The sequence below is a fragment of the Nipponia nippon genome, unplaced genomic scaffold, assembly GCF_047370975.1.
Source record: "Nipponia nippon isolate SJK-2023a ecotype South Korea unplaced genomic scaffold, ASM4737097v1 scaffold_13, whole genome shotgun sequence".
Taxonomy (NCBI): Eukaryota; Metazoa; Chordata; class Aves; order Pelecaniformes; family Threskiornithidae; genus Nipponia; species Nipponia nippon.
The window spans coordinates 2,439,992-2,459,770 of NW_028262324.1; the positions used below are offsets into that span (position 1 = coordinate 2,439,992).

The window sequence follows — 19,779 nt, forward strand, 5'->3', positions numbered from 1 at the left end:
TGAGCATAAGACAGCAAACAAACACGAAATACTGCACTGCTGTAGATCTAGGACACAGATTCTCTTTGGTAGCACAGCACAAAATAATGAAATATATAATGCTAAGTTATGCAATACCTAGACAATAGAAGAAAGGAAGCTTTTTCTCTCAGCCTCTATTTTAAATAAAATGAAAAAGCTCAAATGGATTTCACCGGGCTTTGGACTAGTTCTGAGCAGCTTCAGCTACCAATTCATTAGTATTTCTATCAGTTCCCAGTTCCTTCACAAATCCAAAATAAAACAGAATTCCCCTTAAAAAGATAAAAAAATTAAAAAGGCACATAAGAAGGAAGTTACAAACGTTGAACGTCAATGAAGGCATGAAGCCACGAATTAGAAAAATACTGGAATGTTTTCAGTTGTGCCAAAAGGTGATTTGGGAGAACAATTCAATTTATCAGCATGCGAGCAGATGCCTGTAACGGAGCACTACAGAGCTGTACCTGTACAGTGGCTCTGCGCTATAAACAAGCACCGTCTCATCATGGAGCTTCCGAACATGTTAACTCAGGAACCGGGTGATGCTGCTTTTGGGACCCATTGTACTGAGTCATGTACAGACGTACCAGCCCATTCAGAAATAGCTCTGCTAATTTGGTGCTGCAGGCCTGTATTTCCTTTCTTTCCATATATGAAACAGAAGTAGTATTGCACACTACGTGATTTTTGGTAATACCCATAAAATAATACAGTTTATACACAAGGACAGGGAGATAGAGTGTCTTCCCCTGCAGAGATTACAGCCCAAGAACCAGATTTTGATCCCCCTGCTCAAAATAAAACAGTGCTTTACTTCCCAAATAGGTTTTAACAATGTCCAATGAATTCAGCATGAATCTTTCCATTTATCTCAGTGAGCTACAATTCTGAGTTCTAGAGGCAGTAACCATTCTCAAGATACTTGTACTAGTCTGAAGAGGTAAAAAAATCTTGAAACTCTCATATATTTGTGACTAACTTATGCCAAGGGTATTATAAAGCAAACAGTGTTCCCCCAGAGCTACCCAGGACTTCTATACTCCTGAACCTGGAAATGAAAGGGTTTTATTTTTCCTTACATGTGTTGTGAGGCATTAGGAAAGAGATGTGAGTACTGAGGGGCTGAATCTTCAGGGCCGTGAGGAGCAGCGTGGCTTATAACCATCAGGACAGGCCTGTGGGGATACATCTTCTTGGAGATTCTGAAGAAGGTAATACTGTCATTGGTAATCAGATCAGTTAGGTAATCCTGTAAGCAGAAGTAAAAGATAATGAGATACTTGAAAAATAATTTCAAGCTGGGGGGAGAGATGGGAAGGGGAGGTCCGAGGTCTCACAAGAATCAGGAAAAAAGAAGCTACTTCACGCAGAATGGGAGGAAGAGGGAGTTAAGTTACAGACGTTAAAACTTCAAAAACGAAAACCAAATCATTCTTTCTTTGCTGCCTAGAAATACAAAAAGCAACAGCTTCCTCTCAGAAATGAATGACATTAAAGAAGATCAGATAGGACTCTTTCTTCCCAGAGTGTGTAATTACATTATCGAGATCACAATACTAAACACAATGACCAGGTATTAATAAAGAAAAAAAAAAAAAGAAAATTACGGGTCAATTTCTTTGCTTTTTGGTGTTATCTTCAAGGTGTAGAGTCTGACCTCACATCATACAAGTGCTTTGAAAATCCAAATGGCTTGATGTTCATTTTTCTTAACCTCCCTCTGAACCAGAAGTCACTAAAGCTAGAAGATGCTGGGGTAATTGGACCAAAAATTTTATTCAATATTACAGACACAGTGACAATCTGATAGAGATATAGCTCTATCAAATAAATTGCTGAGAATTTAGAAAACTTCCTCTGGAAGATATGGACTATCTTCCTATTTTCTAAGAAGTATCATTATCATTCTTCTGACATCTGCTGGAGCTATACGGATTGAAGACAGTGTTTTTAATGACAAGCCATGTTCTCTCTTAGGCTGCATCACAGGAAATGCTGCAAATACAAATACCCCTCAAACCTGAGTAGGATATAAAACTGCACCTTTAAAAAACAAAACAATAACTGTTGCGTCACAGCTGAACGGAACGTCAGACATAACGTCTGCCTCTGGTCAAGTGAACAAGTAGGAGGTGTGGCACATACTGGATTGCATCTCTTTTTCAGTACAGCTTTCTGTCCGTGGTTCAGACACTCGCTCCTCTTTACCAGTGCCAGTGTCCCTGATCTGAGAAGTCAGCTTATCCTTCAGCAAAGGAAGCCTTTTTCAGGGACTGTATTTACTTTCCCCAAGTTATTCCCTGTGCATCCCAGCGCAAGGCTGGCAAAGTCTCCATTTACCATTTTGCACGTTGGTCCCGACATGAGGCGTGCTGGTTACGGAACTGCCATGATCATGGCTGTTATTGATAGGATATTTTTGCTGATGAAAGCAGGTGTAAATAGGCATAATTCCATCAAAGTTAACTGAAGGACCTCCATTCGTAAGCAGACGCAAGGGAAGAGAGAATGTACAATCCAGACCAAAGCAGAACTGACTTCTGGACATACTTTCAATACCTGCGACCAAACCCGTAGCTGAGCGAGGACACCAGGGCGCGCTCACAAACGCACTGACGTTTCTCTAAAGCGCGCCTGCTCTTTAGGCTGGTCAGTCACCTCCTTAGGTGTGTAACTCATCTTTGATTTAGCCGTTATGAGAGCATGGTTTTCAAACTTCATTTTGAAGATGAAGGTTTTTGCCTGGTCAAAGTGAAAATCGTTCAAATTCAACGTTGCAAAACCAGTGTTTACCAGGCCAAAAGAGCAAACAGAAACACTTCCCTTAAGTGATTTTTTTTTAAAAGCTCCAGCTTGTAGAGATTGGAGTAGACTGTGCAAATGCACACAAAACTAAAAATTAATCTAAAAAAGTTGACAGGAACTGAAAAAGAAAAATCAAAGTAGAATATGTCCTGTTAGAAAATTTGACAGAATTTGCAAAGATTTGATTTCCAGAGGACAAGTGCTTAGCAGTCACTTTGAAGGACAGAATCAGTAATGTTTTTTTCTCATTTTCCACTGGCACATAATTAACATTAACTATGTCAACTAATAGGGCTAAAAAATAATCTGATTATATTGTTTATTGCTGGGAAATTAAGTTTCCAGCAACAAAAATGGCAGGAAAGAAAGAAAAGCAGTCTTGTACTCCAGCTTCTGTTTGTTCATTTGAACTCCAGCGTTAACATCAACAAGTGCTGTTGCTCTGCAGGCTGTCATCTGTTTATTGCCACAGCTGTGTATTATGCAAGAATATGAAGATTATCAAAACATTTATATTTTCATCAGACTTTTTTTTTTTAATTTATTACCAAACTCGGTAAGAAAAACTAAACCAAATGAAAACCTAAACATTTTCAAGTATCGCATACCCAAACCAGAGCTGAGGATACTGGAACACAAAGTTCCCTGTTGGCTCTTGGTACAACGGGGAACAGCACCCTGTGCAATTACTTGCCTGACTTTCTTCCACATAAGATATATTTCCATCGTAACATTTTTGGAACATGGCTGTAAAGATTAGCTCTCTCATGCTTCATAGATCAGAAGGGAAATAAAAGAGAAATAATTCTGTACATCAGTTGTCCCTTCCCCTTAAGCAGCTGGTGACAGAAAAGGGAACCCTAGAAGCCTGTTCAGTTTTATCTTCCAACACAAAGTACATTCAATTAAAAATGGCAAATTGGGGAGGGGAAGGGGGAAATCACAGAGACATCAACCTTTTCAAGAAAAAACTGACCATGAACACATTGCTAATGAAAAACAAAGGTGGAGGCAGGATTTGTGCTCAATAAGAGAGCGCGAACTGAATCCCTGTGAAGAAAATACATCTTACAAATTAGTATCACTCCAGAGTGAGTCCACTTCCTAAGTTATACACTACTTAAACTACAGCAGTTTATGGATAAATTTATTTATCGTCATATTTCAGAGACAATTCAGGCCGTTTTAGGAATTCTCAAAAGCTGGTTCCTTTGGAAAGGTAACACTTTTGGCTGAAGTAAACATAATCCTGATCGCAAACAGGTAACTGTTTGAGCTGTAACATGTGCTAGACGAGGAAAAAAATGATATCGCATTTGACAACGACTATCACGCATTTTCGTAAGTTTGGCCAGGGGATAACATCCTTGCGAGGACATCAGGAAACACAAATGCCTGGAACAATGCACAGAGATATAAATTTCATACTTAAATTTTCCACTCATTCAGAATTATCATAAGGTATACCAAGATATTATGAATTCTCCACCATATTATGGCTGTGAAACAAGTTCTTTAACATAAAAAGATGGGTCTAGCTGGAGGGAACTGGATTCTTATCTCATTTACGCTTCTGTAACTCCACTGGAGTCAGTTCTATGGCAGGAGAATAGATGACGATCTGACTCAGCACACAATAATTAAAATACAAAGCACAGAAATAGTTATCATGCAGCATTTAAATCCATGTTCACATCTGCAGCTCATAAGACAGGCTCAGGTTGTTTTGTTTCCATTGCTGCTAACCATGTTTTCAGTAACACGACCCTCCCAGAATGGAAGATAACGGAAAGTCCAAACGCGACGCCTATTGGGTTGTAGCTAATTTACACGCAGCAGCTTTCAAGTACAAAGAGAATTCTTTAGTTAGACTGAAACGATAAAGCACAGCCTTCTTGCAGTCACGTCCAAATGCTAAAGAAATAGAAATAAATCAATAGGACCTACCCTGGAGTAGTCAAATCCATGCTTCTCCTTCACTCCATTTCTACAGAGCGTGTAGTTGTAAAATCGAGAGTTTTTAAGTAATCCAACCCATTCTTTCCAGCCAGGAGGCACATAGGAACCATTGTATTCATTAAGGTACTTTCCAAAGAAAGCTAGAAGTAAAGAAAGCAGAAGGACAGTAAGAAGGCATAACAGAAACACTTCAAAGACACCATATTTAACCATATTCTTTCTTTTCTGTCTCTTCTGAGAGGAGCTTTGTCTTCTTTGTTCAGATACATTTAAGGTAAGAGATGAGTTCTGAGTTCTAAGTTTGCCTGTGTTTCTTTATTTCAGAGCTCCATAATGCAGATCTTTTGATTTACAGCCTGACTACGTATGAGAGAAATTGGACCACAATTACCATTGTATTTTCTTTAGTGCCTGATACATTCAGAGTCACGGGAACAAAACAGAGAACGCTTAGAATAGTGCCAGTTGCCGCATTATCTCATCCTACTCTGAATCACCCAATTTAGCTACATTTTTCATTTTGGTTACACCCACTTAAGCCATCTCCACCTAAGGAACTGGCAGCAACAGTAGGAGGCTGACTTGGGAGAAATGATGACGAATGAGGACCATAAATACGATGAGATTTTAAACTTGCTGCACAGAAGAAACGAAGCAGCAGCCTGTTTGGCAGAACACGTGCAGAACGAGCAGAAGGATTCTTGCAGGCACTTGAGCCGCCCCCCCAGGACAGCGATGTATACGCTAGCCTTGCTCTGTAAGCCACAGGTGTATGGACACAAATTATTTTCCAGAAAATGGTTAAAGAAAATGGAAAGCATTAGATTTCTATGAGAAGAATACAAATTCCCACATGTACCCAATGATGTTTTCACACTATTCCAGTAAAAAAAAAAAAAAAAAAAAAATTAAAGGAACATACTTTTCAGTATTAGTTTCTACATTGTATCATCACTATGCAATTACAGGATAAATTATACTGGAAGACTCCAGCAGTCTAGCTAGTTTTTTAAAGCTTAAAGGCAAAATTCTGCTCCTGGGCCTGCAGACCGCACTGCGATTCAGCATCTGACCTTTTGTAATCAGAGCTCAGATCTTAACTTTTGAATGGTCTGGCAATGCAAGTCGGCATTGCCATCACCACAGTGACTAGCACAAAGATCTTCACACTTGTTCCACTTGACATTACAAGTATTTTTAATCCAGAGGTACATAGTGCCTGCAAGCACCTCATACTGACCATCTATCAGTAAACAACTGTGCTTCTAAAAGGACAACCAAATATCTGAGATTTGATCTTGGCCTTAGATTAAAGCTCATCTCAAAGTCTAGGGGATCTGAGCACACAATTTGCAGTTCCCAGGTTCTTAAGATTTTTTTTTTAAGCTTGCAGCCTATAACGTCTGATACTGCATCCTCCTGTACTTATATACATGCAAGGAGCAACACTGTGGAAAGAGCAGAACAGGTTCTCAGCCACTGTAAAAAGAGCCAGCCTCACTGGAGTAAACGGATTTGTGTCTATTTGTAGCAGGCTGAGTATCTGTCCAAAAGATAGACACAGTGAGACCAGCGAGGAAGTGATACAAAACAGAATGTGAGAGAGCTCCGTATCGTTACCTGATTGCGTTTTTCTTTTCTAAAAAAATGGGAAACATTATATTAGCAACATAATAGTATAAAAAAATATAGTGGAACGGAATTAAATAAATTTACAAGGAGTATATTGTGCACTGAATGTCCATAAGATCCAGCTCCAAGTGCTTAGGTAAAATTCAGAAGCATATTTTGAATGATCCTCCTGAACAAATTTCAATGTATTCCATTAATGTGTAAGAGCCAAGAAAAAGTGAATGCTTGAGACCTTTCAAAGTGTTTGAAAGAGATGAAAGTGCTGACAAAATTAAGATCTATATCACAGAAGATGAGGAGGGCACATCTACTGGGACACAATTCATAAATTCCTTAGAATTATACTGTGCTTTCAAAGTATTTTGCAAAAGCAGGTAAGGTGTTATGCTATTTCAAAGATGAGCCACTTACAAAAGGGCTGAGTGACTGATAAGCATGCTGCAGAAAAGAATTTGTTTCACTGTCCTAAACTACCTCAGAACGTTTTCTTTAACCAAGCAAAGCCAACTAGCAGCAACGAACACAGCACAACCTACTCCCACTGTAGGTGAAAACTACCACATTACTCAGGGATTGTATTTATACAGTATATACTTTTTCAAATTATTTTGCTTTATGAACAACTTCTAAGTTTTAAAGAATGAAAGGTAACTCGCAGTGGTTATGGGTAATTAAACAAAACAGATGCACACTTTTTCTTGTCGTGGTACCAAGGAACACAGGACTGAAACACCGACCACCACCTACAGTAGCAGGTATGCACAAGGCAGTCCAAAGCCTTCTGTCCCCCATCCAACGTACTCTATCCAAACAGAGATATATTTGGCATTTCTGCGCACGGGAACCAACCCGTTCCTAGAGCCTTGGACTGAGCCAGCTAAAGAACTCAGGAAAGAGGCGTTCTGTGAAGAATTACTTCATTGTTACTCTGCTGAGGTATTAAAGGAAAGTCTGGCGGAAGCTCCTTCCAGCACCTTTGGCATACCCCCCATTGTACATTCAGGATGTCTTTATAATCTTTCATGGATGTCCAAGTGCTTTAAATAATTTTCTCTGCTGTTTCCAATCTTTCATTTCACATCTTTTTCTTTTCCCCTTCCTTCTCAGCCATTTAAAGGCTCGTTATTTAAAAACTTTTAAACACCACTCCTCTGCAGTACAAAATACTGGGTTACAATAAAGCTCTCTTGATGCTGGTGAAAGATTTTGATTTTGGACTGTAAAGATTCTCTCTAACATAATTTTTCCGCTCATCAGATTAGTTCACCACCAGAGACAGCTGCTCACTAGAGTACACGTGCCTTTGGTACATCCAGTTTCAAACCACTCCAAGATTTCATTAATGAACATTCTCAGAGCCTGCTGTTTGATATGCTCAGCCATGTTCCTCTATCCAGTCTATGAAATGATCATTAAAAAACATCCAAGTGGCTGTTTTTAATAAATGCGTTAAGCATGGGATTTTCCTTTGCTTTAAATACTACACAACATAGTTTCTCCTAAGCCCACATAAAACAGGATACGCAAGAATTGAGTCCTTTGTACACCGTTACCACTTCCGCAGGGGCTCATAACCTTCTAAGGTTCTTTTCTCAGAGTCTCGCCCTTCGATGACAAGCACCTGGAAAATTCTTTGGGATAGAGTGGAGTTTCTTTGTTTTTTAAACTCTTCCTGTAAGGAAAAAAATTGCAGACAAAAGAATTTTCCCTGTGCTATCAATTAGTACAACGGTCTGCTCTGAACGTAACACAACCGCAGACATCGAGGCCACAGCTCACTGCTTAAAAAGCAGACCTAGCGTATCGTCAAATGTAGGGTAACAGCACAATCAAAACAATGGACATCGAGGCATCATTTACCACCGTTGGAAATGTTTGGGCTAATTCTATCACCTATCTATATCATCTACCAAACTCTGCAAGTTTTTTTGATTTTTCCCTTTTTTAAAACACTAATTCTTTTCCTAATACCTCCCTAAAAATACTTAACACAACTAAAATGCATCTACAGAAGATATTTACAAAAATTTGCATTGAATTGAAAACTAAGATAATTCAGGATGCATCAACAAAATGATGCGGGGGATCATTCATCCCTTTTCATTCATACGGACTGCCCAACATTGGGAGCTGGATGTAACAGACCTTTTTTGGTTATCAAACTAGAAACAGGAATGCAGTGGAAGTCAACGAGATTCACCAGTGTAAAATTGCCAGAAGATGAGATTTAGACACAGAATTTCAGTCTTTCATTCAGTTTCCTTGAATTGGTAGCTCTGATTCTGACCACAGTTAGCCTTCTGTTCAGACACAGTTCTGTTAACTACTGGCCAAGATCACTTATCCATTCCACTAAAAACCTGGTTAACAATAGGATCGTAGCATTTATGCTCTTTTTGAATAAAGTAAGAAGACAAAATCAAGAAAGGAACGCATGAGAGGAGTACTGGTAACAGCTCCTGACAGTGATACGTTACATTCTGCTGGGAAGCAGTGAAAGACAAAGCTCTGCTATATGTAAAGCCAAGTCAGGTTATGCACTTGAAAAATACGCTTCGTGGAGCAACGCTAGCCTGGCTTCAGGGGGACCCAATGACCTTTCCAGCTGCAAGGAGATCATTGAGAAGACAAAGCCAGGCTCTTCATGGTGCTGCATGGTGGGAGGACAAGAACGAACCAGCACAGACTGAAACAAGTGAGGTTCAGCCTGGAGGTAAAGAAAAGCTTTTTCACAAAAAGAAGAGTCAAAGAGCAAAACAGAAAGACGGTGCAAATTCCAATCCTTGGTGTTTTTCAAGACTAGACTGGATAAAGCCCTCAGCAACGTGGCCTGGGGCAGGCTTTGAGCAGGTGGTGGAAAAGAGACCTCCTGAGGTCCCTTCCAACCTGAATTAGCCTGTGATCTGATGAGCGGCTAGATGACTTATGAGGCCCACCTTCAGTTGAATATACATGATTCCAGGATTTTAGAATTTAGGAATGTATTTGTAAATATTCATGCTCTCATAATAAATCCTGAAGCTGAGAAAAAGTAAAATGCAGCTTTTTGTTACTCCTGGACAGTAAGCTCAGTACTTTACCACACATCTTTCCTCCTGGGGTCTTCTCTTCATATCCTTCATGCTACTTAGCTGTTTCCACCTATTAGCACCCCATTACATTGCACTTACCACGAGGACTGTGAAGTTAAACTCATGTTTTAAGCTATTAACCCTCTACATTTAAACATGAATGTTGCGCATTAAGTACGTTAAAGACATATTTAAAGCACTGGTTTTCTGTCATATTTCAACAGCCAACTTTTCAGGTATTAGGTTTTGAGCTGCAAGTCTTAGTTACTTATAGGGATTTGTTTACCCCTCTAAAATCTTTTACTTCTGTATCTGATACTAGTTTTTGAATAATTAGCTACATTTGAGCAATCCCTTAGTTTGGGGGCGGGGGGCATTTCTAATGTTATTTCTGCTGTATATCTAGCAAAAATTTCAGTACTTTTTGTCCTCTAAGAGACAATCAGAGGAAAGCAGATGAGAAAGCACTCTCAGCATGGCTGAGTACATGTGTAACAAGCAGTAAGCCCAAAGGTCAAGTCAGCTTTGCATTCACATTATGGCCAAACATCATGTTAAACTGGCAATGTACAATGGAATAAACCCAGTGAAATGAATGGACTTACAGCAGAAGTATGGGGGTTCTGAGATAAAATCCTGTAATTTAGTACTAAATTTGGTTCCATGGGAAAGATTTTTCAAGAGACATCCGTTCTCACCAGGTATCAAAATAACTGACCAGATTTTCCAAAAATCAGTAACTCCCAGGCACTGAAGTCACCTGAACAAAACGGTCCCAGTTGGCACCATTAGTGACAACAGGAAACAGGACGCTACCGCGAAGGTCAGCAGCTATGGCATGAGTACGAACACCTCAGGGACCGCAGTAAATCTAATGTATAAAACATACAGTGAATTCCTAAATGACAGAGCATTTTTAAGGAGGAAAAGAGGGACCTAACATCACATTTTGTTCTCAGATCCCTTTAGGTCCATCAGTTTCAGGATGCTAAGGAAGACTGGGCTCCAAGTACTTTTTTGCTATTTCTTTTCTTTTGTATGTCTGCAACAGTCATTGACATGATGAAGTTATTGAAGTACTTAACCAGTCAGACTAAGGAGAGAAGTACAGGTATATACACACGTTTTATTTTAGTCTATTGCACATGATGGCCCCATTTTTCTCTAACCTATAGTACACTGATAGCACAAAATTTTCTTAAAGATCACATGCTCCATGCACCATCACAGGGACACAAGAAGAGCAGCACTAAAGGCAAGAGCCTTTACATGCACAGCACTTCTCTGTAACTGGAATAAAAATTATCATTACAACTCATGAAGCATAATAGTTGTAAAAACCATGTTGTGCAGTGACTGGTAACCACTGCAGCTAGAATAGCCTACAGGCTTTCTTGTTATGCCAGGGGACCAGTCTGATATCTAGCAGGACAAAGGCAACGCACAGTAATCTTTATGACACCTTTGCTCCTCTTCCTGAATTTGCATCGCACATTCCTCAGTTGTGGCCAAGGCTCACTGCCAAGATCTATTTAATGAATCAGGGGAATTGGCTGAAGGGGAGCAGATGAAGCCAAATAAAACAAAAGGGCTCAAACCAAATATTTTTAAATGGTCAACAAGGAATCAAACTGAAGAATGCTGATGGTGAGCCAAGTCTCGCTTGTCCTCCTCAGGTGAGCAAACTCCCAATGGAACTGGGACCAAAGCCCCCTTTCACTGGTGCCTATGGCACAGCTTACAACAGTTTAAACACAACTAGAATTGTAAGGCATAAATATCTTTCTGAACATCCCTCTCACGCACACCCTCTGAAAGTTAAAGGGAAAAAAATCTAGAAATGGCAATCTTCACATCATCAGTCTGCATTACAGTTCAGGACAAGATGACTCAGTGTATCGCAACAGCACCATTTCCTACACCGGGCAGCGCAAGAGAAAGCCGGAGTGCTGGCTGCCTGCGGGGTTCATGGCGCTACGCCACACCACAGCTCGCTGTCGCTACTCAGCCTGCTCGTATCCCTTGGTGGCAATCCTGACCATTCAGATTTTCCACAAAACATTTCCCAACATCAAAACCACCACCACAACAAGACATTTTATTAAAAATTTACCATGGGTATCACTCCCCCCTTTTATGTATCATGGGCACAGAAGAATCTTAACCTTTAGATTTATCCTCCTCTCATCACTTGCAACATTTCCTCCTCCATGCATAAAAACCAAAAACCTCCCCAACAGTGGATTGTCAGACCTTTTTTAGTAGCAAACAGTCTAAGCAAAAGCTTATCTAGCTTAACGCTGAATCTTTACTAAAATACCGAATTCTGCACCATGCTATTTGGGCCAACTCCAAAAGAATTTCATTTAGGGTCATTTTGTCTATACAATTTGAAGAAAACACGATTGCCAAGTTTCAGGGAGCTACTGAGATATGCTGTGCAAGAAGAAACATTTGCTGTATTTTAACAAAGCTGTTTTTTTCCACCTAGCAATAAACTTAGAAGAACACTACTAAAAGCATTAGCTCATAAATAAAAACTAAAGTCTTACTGAATTCAATTAGAAGGAAAGTCCAACCCTGGTTCGATATAACCACAGAACTCCTTTCAACAAGATATTCACTGAAAGAGAAGAAATCTAGGTTCTACAGCCGTTTATTGTCTGTACGTTCACCTTTTACTTTTGACAAAAAAATATATTTGATACTTTTTTTTGTAAATAACCAGTCACCTCTTACAGTCCTGAAATGCATCAATCTCAAAAACAGATACAGTCCTCCCACGCGTAACATACACACAAGGATGGGAAGTGCTGTTATCTCTAACTTGGAAGACGAGACAAGGGTCTCAGGGCAATACTCATGCTACTAGAACACAGAAGAAGACACGCGGATGTTCCAATTCAAAGAAATTGGAATTCGACTTCCAGAAACTGGAATCAGAATCTATCTGCAAAGTTTATACTGGCGAGTCTTTGAAACCATCACTCCTATGCGCTTTATGGAAAGACGGCATACAGCTTATTGTTCTGTCCTTGAACCTCCGTATTGCTAAGCTTTTCCAGCACCCACTAGATCGTGTATCACTGCTGCACAGGGCAAGTATACAACTACGCGGGCCGCACAGAATGCTCACCCCTTTGGGCATATAGGAAAGACAACTTAGGAAAACTGTATTCAGTAAGTTACATTACTAAATTAAATTTTATCATTTTGAAAGACTTCTGCAAAAAACTCAGCATTCTAGAAAAGCAAAGAAAAAAGAATGCAAGAAGATACCACAAGGACTTAAATTGCTAGCTAGATAAAACAAAAGACCTTAAATTGGAGTGAGAAGGAGGAACCTCTTCTCATTTCTGGCTCATAAGCTACCTAATATTGAGCACAAATGGCACTGGAAGATGAAAAACTTAATAAGCCAATAGGTTCTTTTACTTTATAAGTACTGCCATCCTAAAAGATCTAAATTAACAGATTTAAAAAATATTTTCATAATATGCAAATACTCTGTTTAGCTTTTAGCTGTTTTGAATGCTATGAAATGATAATCCTATTTCTGAAGAAACATCAAGCTATGAATTACTTCTTGCTTGAAACGATAAATCAGTATGACAAAGCCATTACACTTTAAACGCTAGAATTGGCATCCTATCAGAACAGTACATTACGGCGGGGGGGGAGAAAAAGATGAAGTGTTTCTCACAATCTACAACATTTTATGTTGAAAACAGATAGATTTAGGGGAAGAAATAGGAGAGGGTAAGAAGGAAACAAAATATGACTGGAAATAAGGGAGCCGCAGACATTGGCTTCCTTCTGTAGTTATGGATGCCTTCAGCTCAGACTGCTGGCAAAGTTTTATTGGACTGCAGGCCATCTTGTGGGCTTCACTCTGCGACTTACTCACAGAAGTGTATATATTCCTCTCTTCAGGGTAGTTAAATGTGCGTTTAATACCATAAAGCTCATGCAGAAGACAGGTGATGGAACAGTAACTGTGTAGATAAGTTTCACCTCTAGAACCTCTACATAATCCTCAGGAGACCACAGCTCAGGAGACCACAGCTCTACTTAATGTGTTCTCATTTTAAGTTATCATACATTATAATATGTTGAAAGTGAAATTACTGATGCTTAGAACTCAATTCATAGAAACAGAGGGAAAAGATACATACATGTTTGACTTGAAACCAACTTGTAGTATGAAACTGAAGTTAGAGCTGGGAGAAGAAAAACAAGTCTTTAACACACATGAGGCAGGACATCCAGAACTGTCTTTTGTTTGAAAATGTCATTCTCCAGAATATTTGCAGGATATTCCAGCTCAATAATTCACCGCCACAGACCAAGGCTGCCAGAAGTAGTAACATGGTCAGTCAGTGGATTTGGGCTGTACGTCAGGGCTCTTCTTACATCCTTGGTTTCCTTGGTACACCCTTTTGCACCATCCTTGGTACACCCTTTTGCAATAATGGCTATCATGACAGAGCCACTATGCTGAATCTTTCTTTCATACCATTTTCAAGTCTAATGGTCTCAAACCTTCTAACAGATATAATTTGACAGACCTTACTAAGATAATATTTCTATATAGAGAGCAAAAGATCTAAGGAAACTAATTTACCTTCAAGATAAATAATTCAGAAACCTGATATCCAGTTTTGAAAAGTCACCTAGATGTCTTGGAGGTGAATATCATAACACTTCAGCTCCTAATCGTGCAAATCACTTCTAAAAATTAAGGCTGACTCTTAAATCACTTGGTTATTATTTTTAAGAATGGCTTTCAGTTCTTTATCAGCTGCAGCAGCTATCTGTCCTGCATATAGGATGCTACCCTGACTTGGATAATCTGTTTTCTTTATATGCCTGTAACGTGGCAGAGTGCAGCACGGCGTACTGGCTAGCGCCCCACAGGGTGAGGCAAAACTTGCATCTCTTCTTAATGCTGCTCTTCACCTGCATGTGCCCTGTTCTCTCTCCACTTCTGTCTGCCCTTTGACTCTTTAGGTCACCAATTATTCCCTACCAAGCAAATATACACAGAGATCAACTTCAGTTAAGTTTTTAAGTATTTCTGTAACAAAAAAAATAGGAACCAGCAACTATTGTGGAGAGCAAATTCTACAGCAGGGAACTGATAATCTAAGAATTTTTCTCCTGGCATGTATCAGCATTGGAACAGGCTGCCCAGGGAAGTGGTTGAGTCTCCATCCCTGGAGGTATTTAAAGGACGCGGTGCTTGAGGACATGGTATAGATGGACTTGGCAGTGCTAGGTTAACGGTTGGACTCAATGATCTTAAGGGTCTTTTCCAACCTTAACGATTCCATGATTCTATGATAGGATTCTATGATCTAGATATTAAAATCTGGTCACATGTTTTTCAGGTTCATTCCTCCTTTAATAAACATTTATCAGTAGTCTTTCTCCTCTTTCTTACAATTTAATGTTAAAATCACTTTAAAATGTCAAAGACTCAGACAGTGAAGTGGAAAAATAATTACTTGAATGCAGTCAGCCGCTGTATCTTCTTAGTCTAATATTAACGGGCGGAAATGGAAGATTGTCACTGAATTTTAATGAATTCATTAGTTAATTATTGTAAAGCCCTGTGAAAGTGCTAAGAATGATTATTACTTTTATTCCCAAGAAATTTTTTATAATGGCAGAGATGGACCTCCCACAATGACTCTTCTCTAGGTTCCAAATACACGACTGGTGCAAAATGGCATTTATTAATTCTTTGCATAATTCCAGTATGGACTTGCCATCAGAGTGAGATACTGACTTCCTACCATACAAGCAGCAGCTTTTTCCTTTGTTAATAGGTTCATTTAACGGGATAGGGTTAGCTGTACTGCGGGGGGCTGCCCAACGGCAGCGAGGATGGTGAGTTAGCCAAAACCTGTGCTGCATTTCCTGCAGGGTGAGCCACATGAAGCCCTAAGATTCATTGAAGCAAAAGTGTCCTTTTGCCAGGCTGAATTTGGCCCACTATCCCTAATACTGTTGAATTTAATAAGATAAATATGTCTTTTCATTTCCTGACTGCAGATAAGGCTGACAAAATATTCTGGCATCAGTCACCAATTTTAAGACCTAATCATTCAGCCAGCCAGGCAAATGGAAAGGAGAAGCTTTTCTCATTAAGTAATGTCTAAGGGAAAGTTTAAATTTGTATTCCAATAAAACATCTTGGTATTTGTCCCTGCAGGACCCAAGCATGCAGCAATGCATTGTGCATTTTAAAAGCTGTCTCACAGAAAGAGATGTGTATGTTCATGGAAAACAGAACCGTTTTTTCTGTAAATGTTTACACAGAAACCTTTGGCAGAGAAATTCCCTGACATTCAGAAATGTTTGTCACAGGATCTCTTTTCCATTCTAATCACCTCCTGCTCCAAGCTGAAGTACTAGCGTCCACTATTTTAAGTTAGTGATGATACAGATGTTGCTTATGCTGACTTTTCTAAAGATTAATTCATCAAGTGACTTGGTTTGTTTACATAAATCGCCCTTCTTGCCTAATTTCCCACCATATGTAATAGGACAATGATGTGAGACGCTCTTCAAAATCAGACCAATTGCTTAATATACTGAGATTGGGAACTTGCTGTCTACGTGTCGCGGCTATGTAACGAGAACACAGCCTTTCAGTCGCTCTTCGTGACACTGGCATTTTTCAGATTGTGAGACAGGTTAATGCAGAGGGAGACGTACCTGTACCACCTACTGCCCCAATGGCTTCCATTGTAGAAGAAAACCCATCCTTTGCAATGTCATAATACTTATTTTAATGGATCCCCATAAAGTGACAGTGAGCCCTATGCATGATGGTTGAAATCCTGACTGTTAAAGCCAAAGACAAACTTCCCGTGAGCTCCTCTATTCTGCCAAGGCTGGTGCCTAACAAAGGTGGTCAAACTTTTTTAAAGTGCCAAAGTTGAAAAATACAAAACTGACAACCACAGCTGAAACTGAGAAACAATTATTGGAAAGTCGCACCTTTTCCCTCTCCTCTCATATTTTTTACTTGCAACCTGTGCGAGAGAAACCTGCAGCGCACTGCTCCCTCCTGCCCGCCTACCAGGGGCACGCTTCCCAAAGGCGCCAGCAGCAGCACAAGTCTGTACAGATCCAAACCTCGAATGCCACCACCACAGGGGAAATACTACAACGCAGACAGAACACTCCCCAGCAGAATCATCTTTTGCGACAGAACAAAACACAGGGAGATCACAACGAACAGAGAAGAGGGCAAGGAGATGTGAAACAAGCGGCAGAAAAGAAAAACAGAGGGAAAGTTAAGTGGAGTAGGAGAGTACAATTTCTTCCTTCAAGTTTAAACAAAAGAGAAAAGAGAAAAACACAGGGAGAAGGCCTGGCTGATGAACTAAGAAAAAAACAAACTCCCTTCCAAAATAATAGCTTTCACACCCAAAGGTTGTGAACTTAAATCTAAAAGCAAGCCTCAAAAGGCTTTATTCCTCCTGGCCTTTTTTCTTCTCTTTCTTTTTTTTTTTTTTCAAAAGATCAAGAAGCTAAACTGTATGTTTGCAGGGCAAACCAGGACTACCATGGACCTTAAAAAAGTAATTTAAAAAACCCTACACATGAACTCCTGTGCTTTCCAGATCTTCCTTTGTTCACTGCAGTCATGTTCAAGGAGGACTCCCCGTTTCAGAGAAACCGTATTCATAATCTTCAAAATACTCTCCTTAGCAGGTTACTTTTGAAACTTGAGAACCTGAGTGAACAAGGCTCTAAAGTACAATTTCCTGCTGCTTCTGAAGCAGGTAGATCTGGTCAGATCTTTGGATTAAAAAAAAAAAAAAAAAGGTAAAAAAATACCTCCTTACTGCTGACATCCTTCGTAGTGGATAACTCAAGACGTTAACTGGAGATCAGAAATGAACACCAGCCTCCAATGATGGCAATTTCCATTTAAATTTGTATAATAACACATCACATTTAACTACATGAATGAGGATCTCATTTACAGCTGAAGATGGCTTTGTACTTGTAAAAGTCCTATTTCTGTGTGTTCCAATAAATTTAGCTTGCAAATTGAGAGAGGTAGACTAAAAATGTAATATAGATTCACTAAGATCTTGGGTCTAAATTTAAACATTAAGTTAATGTAAAAATATAAGAATACCAGGACACTTGCAATAGCTATGCAAGTTAGTAGAAATTGCAGGTGCTCGAAATATAGTGACTAAATATAAAAATTATTACAATGGACAAATGTCAGTAAACACAAAATAAATAATCTATGAAGAATAAAACATTAACCTTGGTGTGGTATTTATATGATCATTGGTATTAGTGCCAGGAATGATAAATGGAGGGAAACAGCAACCAATTAATAAAGGTATGTGCACTTCCCCCAATTTATTTCTTTCCAGATTAATTCAGGTCTTTATTTTAGAAAAACAAAGCAAGGAAATCACCTATTTGTTTTAAGACCAAGACTTTGCAGCAATAACACATAAAACTCATGTGAATAGTTAGAAAGAAAATAATGATCTTGTTACAGTTATTATTCAAGATTTATACTAGTTTCTGGAAGCCTCAAATACCACAAATTCAAAGAAAAAAAACGTATACTATCAATAACAACTATACTACAGTACTATGGTATATATACTATAAGTAACACAAATAGACCCAGGTGTATGCCTGTTTCTCATCATGACAAAAGGCATTAGCAAGAAAAGTGACAAAACGACTGTAACGGGCAAGGACCTACATCTCATGTCTGGAGAATGCAAGAAGGAAACAGGTGTGAAACGTGCCACATATTTTCTGAAATATGTATGCTTTCAGAAGGAGCAGTTCCTTCTCTTGTAGTCCTACTTTGATTAATATAGCTGTTTTATGAAAAATTCAAATCGATAATTCCCTTCCATAGCATCTTTCTTGTCTGTTCTGTGCACTTCAGGTAATTGCAGGGCATACTCTCCATGTGCTATGCTTTCGGTTCAAGCATCCACATCATTTTATCCCTCCCAGCTTCTGAAAAAAAGTTGTCGTTTGTTTGTTTTTTAAATTTCCTCAAGTAAAAGTACAAAGAAGCTAAACCTACACACAAGACCAAAGCTCTGGCATTCTGCACTGCTGCAGTCCATTACGAGGACAAATTAAAATACTATACACACTAGCCTCTGTACTAATAAGTCTAAGGAAGCTTTCAGATAGAGCCAGCCTTGACCTTACCTGTCCTGTATCCTGTGTTGTTGAGGTACACTGCAAACGTACGTATTTCATGCTGAGCCTGCCAGGACGGAGAAGAACAGTTCTCATTGTTAGTGTAAGTGTTGTGGTTGTGGACATACTTCCCCGTAAGAATAGAGGAGCGGGATGGGCAGCACATGGGGGTTGTCACGAAGGCATTGATGAAATGAGCACCTCCGTGTTCCATGATCCGCCTCGTTTTATTCATCACTTGCATAGAACCTGGAAGAAGAAAACCATCTCAGAATTATTTTCTTGTTTCAGTCACAAAAGCTAAGAGCTGATGTGTTACATCAGAGACCAGAACAAAGCACAGGTAGTAAGGGCACTGTAATCTCACCGCGAACCCAAATCCAAAGACATTATTCTCCCCTCTCTAGTCAAGTTTTCCCATTGTTTTAAGAAGGACCAATTACTGAAGTCCTAAGATAAGATTTGACTCAAACCTGTTGACAGAGATCATAATGTTTTTTTAATTTCTCTCTCTCTAAGCTCAAGATTTACCGCTGTAACTACCTGCACCATCCGTGCAGCCTTTCTGGAGCCACCAGTACTGTTCCAGTAGCTGAAGGCAAGAACCAGCATGAATGAGGCTGAGACAATGTGGCCTGAGGGTGAAATTCACTTTGTGCAGCCACCCTGACCAAAGTTTGCACGCTCCTTAGGCATTATTTAATCCTCAGTTTCCAAAGATACCTGATGCACTGTCTTTTCTGCCAGCCTTCTGCAAAAGGCTGAGGGTTGTAACCACAGAACCGTTGAGGTCGGAAGGGACGCCTGGAGATTATTTTGTCCAACCCTTGCTCAAGCAGGGTCTGCTAGAGTTGTTCTCTAGACAGAATGTTCTTTTCTCTAATGTGAGGTATTAGCAGGTATTGATTTCTGTAACTTCCACTGAACCAAAGACAAAGTAAAGCCTTCATCATTTCCATAACCAGCCCACTGAGTTCTATTTGTCCACCTGATCCATCTTGATAACAGTGTTACCTAAAACTCCCTAAATTTTCTTAGGCTTGGTTCTGCAGAATCAGATTTTTAGATGACTACTTGG

The 19,779-nt window shown here is 39.5% G+C and overlaps 1 protein-coding gene across 7 annotated transcripts in view; it reads right to left on the reverse strand.

Moving 5' to 3' along the window:
• Positions 1-19,779, reverse strand: part of SULF2 (sulfatase 2) — a 165,213-nt gene that overhangs the window by 38,982 nt on the left and 106,452 nt on the right. For all 7 annotated transcript variants that reach the window (XM_087749479.1, XM_087749477.1, XM_087749480.1 and 4 more), the window contains 3 exons: positions 18,711-18,950; positions 4,774-4,925; positions 1,101-1,270 (listed from right to left, as the gene is read on the reverse strand). In XM_087749479.1, coding sequence (XP_087605605.1) covers positions 1,101-1,270; positions 4,774-4,925; positions 18,711-18,950 — 562 coding nt within the window. The remainder of the gene's footprint in view (positions 1-1,100; positions 1,271-4,773; positions 4,926-18,710; positions 18,951-19,779) is intronic.